General features: G+C 34.5%; 1 protein-coding gene across 1 annotated transcript; it reads right to left on the bottom strand.

Annotated features, from left to right (window-relative positions):
* Nucleotides 1–8,178: 8,178 nt before the first annotated feature.
* Nucleotides 8,179–9,465, bottom strand: LOC108378315 (uncharacterized). Its single transcript, XM_017634605.1, has 4 exons — nt 9,190–9,465; nt 8,879–9,124; nt 8,617–8,805; nt 8,179–8,535 (listed from the first exon to the last, which is right to left on the bottom strand). Exons 1-4 carry the CDS (start codon nt 9,463–9,465, stop codon nt 8,179–8,181), a joined length of 1,068 nt encoding a protein of 355 aa, XP_017490094.1.
* Between the last annotated feature and the right edge of the window lie 1,020 nt (nt 9,466–10,485).

Genomic DNA, 10,485 nt, shown 5'->3' with positions numbered 1-10,485 from the left:
CTCAAACTCTTCACACTGCTTCTACACAAATTTAACAAAGACTGCTGGCTGTAAGCAGTTCCGACATGCGCCTAAATTCATGCCACCGAAGCAAAGTAAGTTTTTGTTATTACTTGGGATTTATAAAGGGAACATAAATTGGGATGAAATATAGGGGGATCAATGATGGCCAAGAAAAAGCCCAATTCTATCCTGATGCAAATTTTCTAAACATACAAATATACGAAGCCAACAATTTACATACGTATAATCTACACATATAATTCTTTGGCTATTTCAATTCACTCACCTTATAACTTTCACCAAATTAGATGAAGATTGCACAACTACCTTCAATTTAATACAAAAACAACTCTTGTTCGGGCCGGCCCGAGCCACTCGCGCACCGCATCGAGACTATATCGCGACGAAAACTAACAAAAAACACTGCTCGCACGCATATTTTTAACTAATTTGCTAATAAAAGCAATTAGTTTTCTTAATTTTAAAGAAAATTATACACTTTTCACTACATTGATCGCGAATTTTAGAATTCTAAGAAATCTTAACACACACCCGACGGAAGCAGTCGCGGACTGTTGAAATGGCGACGGAAATTTAATGAAGCGCAGAGGTGTATTTATACAGAGAAATATGAAGCTAATAAGCTGTTCACAGTGTTGATGTAGATTGACTAGGTTAAAAAATTTTAGGATTACGCAGGCATATTTTAAGCCGCCATCTGACAGGTGAATTTTCGTAAAAAGTTTCTGCAATGAAATAAAGCCTTTTGTTTTTAAATATTCCGTTCTGCACAAAAATTTCTTAACTATTTTTAAAAATTAAGCTTCTTTAAGTGGTTACCAATAAAAATATGTCGCGCTATTTATTAAAGCTCCTAGAAATCGCTTACAACTGGACTTAAGTTAGAGCGGGCACTAAGTTAATAATACAGAAAGTTAATAAATACAGAAATATTTACATGGTAAAAATTATTCAATTTTATTTGTCTAATGTTCAAATATATACATTGGAAATAAATGGTAGGCAATTTATTTCACGGTATAGGCTTTGCTTGCATTGAAGACTGACAGTATATCAAAATTATCATCGTATCATGGCCAAGCGAGAAGAAGTGCTAGTGAAAACTAGATTTTTCAAAGCACAAAAATTTGCTTTAAAAATCTTGTAAAAATATATGGAGTTTAATAACTGGTGCATATTTCAGAATTTAATCAAAAGATAAACTAATCAATGACAATATGTTAGTGATGTGTTATCAAAGCCTTTATTGAAAAAATTAAAAGTACATTTACTGACTTAATACAAATTTAACACTTCATATTAATTTAATTTTAAAAGCTTTACAGTGCTTCTTTCCTAAACTAAATATTTGCCAATCAAATTTTTTTAAATTAATTGAGCAGGGTGTTAAACTGCCTTCGTATTTTATTGTTAAACTGGTTTATATTAAACTGGCTTCATATTTTATTGTGAATTTTTTTTTATACTACTTATTATGTACATAAATATTTGTCTCCTCATTTTTATGCTCGTAATACGTATTTTTTAATACTTTTGTTTTTATTTACACAACTAAGGAATATCGATTAAATAAAACTATATTACAACTGGATCCAAAATTGTATTACCAATAATATCACTAACGTCTTAGACTATGTTCAAACAGGCACCTAATTGGCAATTAAGAACCTTTTCACCATTTGAAGCCTTAATTGTTACCCAATTTATCATACAAAAATTCAAATTATTAAATGCCAATTAATAATTTATAATTAATTGGCAATTAATTTCTGTCAGATTCTCTATGCGACCCTGCCAGGTCTGTTTAATTTTGACTTGGAGGTTTGTTTATTGGACAAAGAGGAATCAGCTGTTCGTTTCTGGCTCTCTTTTACAGCTGATATTCCATTAGCGATGGAAAATTGAATTATAAAATTGTACCTAATTTACGGAAAGCTTTACCTAAAAGTAGATAAATGTACCTAAAAAGTAAATATGTATTTCTATATAAAGAAAATAGGGGGATCACAATTTGCATCGATACCATATCAACTTCTGTACTCACATTAAACAAATTCTGGCTATGAAAAGTATCTCTGCGAGAAGCGCGAGACAAAACTATGTTGTAGAAAATGTTAATCACTTTCCTCCCAGTTCTTCTATCTGACGTTTTAAAAAGAAATATTTTCCGTCTGGCGTTACTTTGACCACTCTTCTGTATAATTTGCATGACCCTTCACAAAGGAGGGAAGCTATTAGACCAGTTGCCCGCACCAGAAAATGCATTGAAATGTCAATAAAAATATGAACAGATTTCCTGAGAAGTTATTTGGCTACGTTCCAAATGTACCTAAAATTGTGTGTTTGTACCGAATGTACTTGCAGACTAAGTAAAGGTACGATTGTACCAACTTTTCCATCACTGTAGGTTATCCAGCAGCTGATTTCGTATCGCTAATTGCGCAGCTGACGCGTTTGTGAACACCAAACACAGCTAATTTGCCTGTTTGAACATAGTCATAGGGCCAATTTCAAATTAATATTTAAATGGCACTTAAGTTTAATTGTGGATTGTTGTTTAAATGCCATTTAACTTTCGTTAGGTTTCAGATCAACTTTGTTTAAATATGCCAAACAATTGGCAACACTGCTGCCTGTTCCTTGAAATTTTCGTTGCATTTGCTTGTTTGTTTACACTTTGTGCTTAACAGCTGATTGTTTTTTGCTGGGATTTGGTGGGATTGATTAAAGAACCTACCAACCAATCTTGGTTGTTTGGTACAAGTACACAGGGTTGCATATCTCGTATTTAAATAGCCAATATTGGCAATTTAAGTGCAGATTAAATGTATGATCTGAAAATGAACAGTGGAATTTAATCAAAAATCTCTACTTAAGTAGGCCATCTGAAATTGGGCCTAAGATGTCTATGATTGACACAAGTTAAAAATTCTAAACATAAAACTTTAACTTTTAACAAGAATGAGTTTTAACTTACGACTATGACTAAGGGCCAGTGTATTTTTAATTTTTCAATGAAAGCCCTTATAACACATACATAACTAACATATTGCCATCGGATTGGCATATCTCTTTACTAAATTCTGTATTCGTCACCAATTATTAAACTCTAAAAATGTTTATTGATTTCTAAACTATCGTACAAGATTTTTAAAATAAGCTTTTATCATTGGCAGTTTTTCGAAATCAGCTGTTTTTTAGAAAGTGTGGTGTCCAATGAAGCGACTCACAATACAGCAGTGGCAGCTGCCAGTACTGCTCAGTTTAGCCCAAATTCTAAATTCACTGCCACTGCCTTCATCGCAGCAAACTTCGCATGCTGAATTTGACATAAATAAAATGCAGCCAACTTCTGTTCATGTCACTGAAGCCTAAAAGATTACAACAAAAATGTAAACAAACAAAAGGGAATGTCAAGAAAAGCTGTCACTGACAACGCTGTATTGTATTTTCTGCGGCAGTGCCTGCCAATATTAGCAGTAACGGCTGATTTTAAAAACTGTTACTACCACTGCCACTGCTCTATTGTATTTGTAGAAATTTCTTTACGAGTTCGCGTCAACCACTTCATATAATTTTCTTTGAGAATTCCTAAAAAAATCGTTACAGAAATGAGATACTCCTAACGATTTCCTTAAGATTTCGGGAACTTTGGTTTGCAGGGTTTCTGCATATTTTTAGTTGTATGCGCATTTATTTCATCAACGTTTTGTTAAAATATACTACCGCTTGGCAAATCCTAATATTTAACTTAGTCAATCTAGACCAATATTGTGAACACCTTATTAGCTAAATATCTCACCGTGTAAATACACCTCTGCGCTTCATTAAATTTCCGTCGCCATTTCAACAGTGCCGCGATTGCTTCCGTCGAGTATGTGTTAAAATTTCTGAAAATTCTAAAATTCGCGTTCAATATAGTGAAAAGTGTAAGTTTGTTTTTAATTAACGAATTGCTTTAATTAGCAAATTAGATAAAAAAAATGCGGGAGCAGTGATTCGATGCGGTGCGCGAGTGGCTCGGGCCAGCCCGAACAAAAGTTTTTATGTAATAACATTGAAGGTAGTTGTGCAATCTTCATCTAATTTGGTGAAAGTTATAAGGTGAGTGAATTGAAATAGCCAAAGAATTATATGTGTAGATTATATGTATGTAAATGGTTGGCTTCCTATTTTTGCATGTTTAGAAAATTAGAATCAGTATAGTGTTGGGGTTTTTGTTGGTCATCATTGATCACCCTATATTTAATCCCAATTTATGTTCCCTTTATAAATCCCAAGTAATCACAAAAAACTTAATTTGGTTCGATGGCATGAATTTAGGCGCATGTCGGAACTGCTTACAGCCAACAGTGTTTGTTAAATTTGTGTAGAAGCAGTGTGAACAGTTTGAGAGGCTGTATATTCATACAAAGGTGGTGACATCATTAGGGACACTACTTTTTCTTAAGTTTTGATCATTTATTTCCCATTATTTATTTTAAAATTACTTTTTTTTACAAAAATGTAGTTTATACTACCAGAGAAGTTGCAAATTGGTATTCATTGGGATTGGTATTCATACAGGGGTGGCGACATCATTAGGGACATTACTTTTTCTTAAGTTTTGATCATTTATTTCTCTTTATTTATTTTATATTTACTTGTTTTACAAAAATGTAGTTTATACTACTAGAGAACTCATACCAGGGATGTTGTGAATATTTGCATTCGCATTCGTTATGCGAATGATTCGCATCATTTTACGCATTCGCATTCAAATGCAAATGCATCAAATGATACGAATGTTTTGCGAATGCGAATGTGTGCATGGGCAGAGTCCACTCTAATATTATTGAAATAGCTCTAAGTCTGTCTAACCAGGGTGCGGGCAATAACTGGCTTTTAGCTTCAGGCGCTAAACGGTTAAGTAGTATATCAAGTACTGCTAAAAGTAAACATTAAAAAATGTGAAATTAGAGCTGAATTGAAGACCTATCTTAAAGACAAACGAGCTCATCTCGCTGAAAATCCTCTCGATTGGTGGAAAAGGTTCTTAAAAAAAGGTTATTGTTCGAGTGAGAGGTTGAAAATAATTTGAATGAGTTTAATATTATTTGTAATCTGCTTTGTGTCACATCAGTGTTGGCATTTTTGGTAGAATTGTACTTTTTTATACAATTTTGTTTACAATATACTTTCCTACTACGCAGTACTTATTAGTACAATTTTGTATTGGCTACTATCAATATATAGCTCTGAAAACTCACTGCGGGGAATTTTTTGATTCTCTTTTTGTGTTCGCTTTCTCGTTTTTGCCTTTCTAAGTTTTGAAATCTTATTAAAACAAAATATCGAAATCAGTTGCATATAGAAACAATGTCATCGTTAATTAAGAAAGAGATGTTCTTAAATATCATAACTTATGACATTCACATATTGACTAGATTTGACTATTTATTTTATAATTTTATAATTTTTTAATTTTAATTATTTTTTTATAAAAATATATTTTATTCCTAAACAAACACTGTATGAAAGTAAGTTTAAATCCTTGAACAACATTAAAAAATATGACAAACTTCCGTAAAAATTTCGAGCTTTCTAATTTCTTTCTTTAATTTGAAAAAGGTTTCACTTAATTTGAAAATGATTTAATTTAATTTGAAAAACGTTTCATTTAAACTGAAAATGCTATAAGTATGTTAGACGATTTTTTTTAATGAAGAAATGGAGCAAAACCTCCATAAAAAAAAATATATGTTCCATCGGAAAGGCAAATTATTCGCAAAGTGGCCCGTAATTATTAAATATAGATTCAAAAATTGTCACGCTGTATAACTGGCACAATTTAAAAATCCTTTAGTGTCTATTTGTCTTCTACCCAGCATTGAATTTCACTAAATTATAGATTATTCTAAAGACCACTTTTAAATCATGATATTTTTAGCGTATTCTGACCATTATTTTTATATCTAAAATATGAGAAGAATGCGAGTACTAATTTTTTTTTTTGTTGGTAATAAAAAGTCGACTCAAAAGAGTCGATCCAAAAGTTGAAAGTCGACTTTCTAGTAAAGTCGAACAACCCTAATTTAGTTACTGGGACTTTCTGTTACTCTGAAATCAAGATGTAGGGTTAAAAATAGCGCAGAGCCTCCAATTCTTAACGAACTTTATATATATATTTTTTTTTAATAATCTATCCTTCATTTTTCAAAACTTCATAAAAATCTCATTCATTGCTGAGAGGTTGATTTTGTGTGAGGTAGCTTCTTTAGTAGACTGATTTATCGCAGTCTTCGTATTTCTGTAAATTACCGTTATATGGTTACAGGTTTCTTAACTGCCCTTACAAGGGTCGATTTTCTGGTCAATTTTTGTCATCCAACCATCATTCGACACTTGTAAATGGCACTTCAACCCTAGTCGATTTCTCAGTCGATTTTCTAGTCGACAGAAATCGACCCATGTAAAGGCAGTTTTACCTTCACTCTCAGTAATGTTCGTACCTAGTACCATTTATTTATGAAGTGAACTGGAACTGATCAGTATAGCCCTAGTATGGTGCTTTTTTTACCAAGGGATGGTCAGCGTGGTAGACTTTATGTAAATATATTCATCTCGAAAGTGATTCACGAAATCTCTGGTTTTCCATGCCAACTTTTGATCACCATCCTTGCAAGAGTTGATTCCCCGTATGAGCGAAATTTAACGGGAATAAATTGTCGTAAAAATTGCGCGTTATTTGTAGGTGAATATTTTTTGCCGTCAACGATCAAGTGAAGACTCTTTCTGAGCTTAGCAAAAAAATAACTATTCCATAAAGAGGTACTTTGATTTCGCAAGCAACAATAGAGCTCACTGCATTTTCTCAGACATTCATTTTCCTATTATGTACGAATATATGTAAGCAGGGCCAAGGCCTAGAGCAGGACTGCAACATTACATGTGTAAGGACTTACATCTATACATACATACGTACATATAATCATAATTGCGTAAATTTGATGTGATGTGATATGAGTGAATGGTTGGTGATGAGGACCTGTCAGTTAGCGTACGTCACGAAACATCAGCGATAAGCGTTAACTGTGTTACCAACATGACAGTTGGCAGCGAAACGACAAACACCAGCTTGCTACATATGTATGTAAGCACACGAAAAGACTAGTGAGAAAGATGCTCGTCGGAAGAGTTGAGTAGGTGGTAGACAGATGCACATCACAACAGAATACATCACTCATTAATTTCTTCATTCAGTAGATTTGTGCGCAGCATTGCAATGGAATGGCGCAGAGGTTGCATAGATATATGGATAATGGTATGGTTACGAGTGCATTAGTACATGTCCAGGGGCGGATTAAGAATGTGGAGGCCCGAGGCCGTAATATATGTGGAGGCCCCTTTTTGGTTACACATCATCGTTATTTATTGACTTTTTACCACGTGTTTTCTTTTGAAATTCTCGCCAGAATTGCTATGTACTAGTTGCTCATGTTGCATGCATTATTAAACGTCTGACCTCGTCAGTCTCGTTTATGAACAGAGACGTAATAGTATGTATATTTTGTCTTTTTGATCTGACGTATTATTTCTTCCTATACTTTCTCACCTCTCAAAGTCATTATTTCATCGCAAGTTGTTGACAAATAATTCACGTTCTCTGGTCCCTTATTTCCGTATCTTTGAAATGTGCGGGGGTCGTACTTAGCTATTAGTTTCAGCGTCCCACGGAAATTTCCCTTATTGGGTGAGTTGAGAATCCCACCAGAGCCAGAAAAAGCTAAGCTAGGTTGCGAAAGATGTATTGATGGTGTTGACAAATATTCTTTACACCCAGCAATCGTTTTTTTTTATCTCAAAAAAATTATTTTTTTTTTGTTTCTTCATCACACATTCAGGGGGCCCTGTGCCTCGACCGGAGTTAACTACGTACTGTAAAATTGGCCCTTAAAGGTGGTTGAGAATCCCAATTTGTTCAGTTAAAAACACTTTGGAAATACGAGTTTCTTTTATTATTTTTATTCAGGCCGTCTAAAAGTATACTCCTTGGTAGCGTAGCAAAAAAAAAATACCTGCATGCCTCTACCGTATTTATGCATTAATTTATCCTAAATGGTACAAGCGGTACAATGAGGGCATAGATCTTTAATCTATTGTGAATTTCGCACTTTAATATTCCAACTTTAGCAGCTCATAAAGTGGTATTTCCTGCTTTGCAGTTGCCTTTTCTCTCATTTTGAAAAGTCCACTCTTCTCCAAATATTGCGGTCGCTTCAAATGTGGTCGTTCACGATAAAATTCAATAAGCGCCTTTACCGAACGTAAATGTTTAATGCCCTTAAATAACCTTGAACCGGAAAGCAACTCATCGGGGAAAACAGTGGTTATTAGCTGATCACTTGCCATGGGCACCCAAGGACGCTCGTCGTAGTGCACTGTGCGCCCGAAGGCGACATTAACCATCTTCTTTGGTACATTTTTCAATAAATCCTTGTTGTAATTTTCATATTTCAGCTCAATAGCCATCTGTTGGGAAAGTGGTGAAAATTAGTGGAGAAATCATAAACAAGTTTTCACACCCTCCAAAGCTCTTCAACTACAACTCACCTCTGGTAAATTCCACTTATCCGCCACAGCTTTGGCAATGGCCTGCACTTCCTTCGGTTCGGTTTGTATCGATACTAAACGATGTCGTTTACCCTCAATGGAGAATAAAGCTTTCAGTTGAGCTTTTGTTATGTCCGCCTCACGATTGCTACCCAACGAGTTAAGCCATTCTGTGAAGCGTTCGGCTGACTATAAGCGCACAAGTTAAAAAAGTATAAGACATGCATACATATGTATGTAGTACACCTGTATTTTTGCTTACCGCATCCATTAGCTGCTCAGCCTGTTCATCGAGTGTTTTCTCGGCTAAACTTCGCTCCAGATGGTAAATCTTTGAATCCCATTTTACACGTTCTCTGCGTGGCTTACATATGTAGCCCGAAGTCCAGTTATACTGCTTTTTGGCTTTTGCTTTACGTTGCGCGCGCGTATCGAGTTTCACTTCCAAATTTACAACTTCGTCTTCCAAACGCTCGATTTCAGAGCGTGTACTTTCATTGAAAGCAGCCTAGTGAGTAAAAGCATTACCTACTATATGAAATATTTTCAATCAATTTAACGCTTTCGCAATACCTCTTTCTTTTCTCCTTTCTGACCAGCCTCTTCATCTGTCAACGTTTCTTCCGTGTCATATGATTTGGGTGTTTCCACCGCTGATTCGTCAATATACACCAAGCGGTCATACTCGTCGAACTCATAGGGCATTATCTTCTTGATACGCTCGCGTAAATCGTCTGGTAGGGTAACTGAGAGATCGTAGTCTTTGATAATGTCTTTGAGCGTTTTTTGATGCGCTGCATCCTCAATTTCGTGTATAACCGCCTTCCAATATTCCCTGTTGAGCAACATATTTGCCAAGAGTACCTAATGATTAAAAAACAAGCGTTTAGTAAAAAAAAATAAATGCCCAGATTACAAAAAAAAATATCTGTTTTTATGTTGTAAAATTAATTTGCCTCTATGTTTAGGACGGAATTTATGTTCAAATTAGAATTGGAATTTGTTTAGGGGTTGAAAATTTTGCTTTTATCGTTTGCCTGTCGCCAGGGTAACTTTGAAAGTTGTTTGCTTGATGGTTGGTTTGAAAGTGTGTATGAATGTGAAGTTGTGCTTGCAATGCTTTGTGGGCTACAGAAGCTTTTTCGCTTGATTGTATGTTTTGGTGGTTCGTGTCAGGGAAAAACTGTTATACTACTTGCCTTATTTACATTCACAATAATTTAAAATATTTTCATAATAAATCTGATGCAGGGTTGTAAATTTACAGGGTGCGCTTGATGATAAATATTTTTCCGTTCCCAACGTTCTTTTTTGCAGTTTGCTTTTAATCGGGATTCAATTTTAAATTTTCCAAATTAATTGGAAAGCTTCAAGTAGCTGCACTGCCTATTTAGGGGGAAATTGAATGAAATTATTAGATGCATGAACTTAAAAGTGTATATATGTATGTATGTAATTGTACAATCTCTGTGAAATGGCATCAATCGTCAAAAATATTCTATGCTATTAGTTTAATATTTTCTTAGTAAAAAAAAAAGTTATGCGGTTATATTTAAATAATAAAATTTAAATTTCAAAAAATGCATTTTCAAGAAACTGCACCACAAAATATATACTATGTCAGTCGAACGACTAACATTATTGTTTTAGGGTTAAAGTAAAATCACCAGAGGGGGAGATCCTGTAACAAGTTAGCGACAATATTCGGGTCGACGCAACAAAATCCATATAATATGCCAACAAGTGCGATAGCGTTCCGAAAATTGTCGCTAACTGCTTACAAAATTCCCTCCCCAGCAATCGCATTAGCCCTGAATTACATCTCAAAAATAATTGTCCCACAAACACCTGTCGTATATCGGTAGGAGC

This window comes from Rhagoletis zephyria, unplaced genomic scaffold (assembly GCF_001687245.7).
Source record: "Rhagoletis zephyria isolate East Lansing unplaced genomic scaffold, Rhagoletis_zephyria_1.1 Rzeph_scaffold_13811, whole genome shotgun sequence".
Classification (NCBI taxonomy): domain Eukaryota; kingdom Metazoa; phylum Arthropoda; class Insecta; order Diptera; family Tephritidae; genus Rhagoletis; species Rhagoletis zephyria.
The sequence above is the reverse complement of the archived record's forward strand: the minus strand, read 5'-3'. Positions and strand labels throughout refer to the sequence as shown.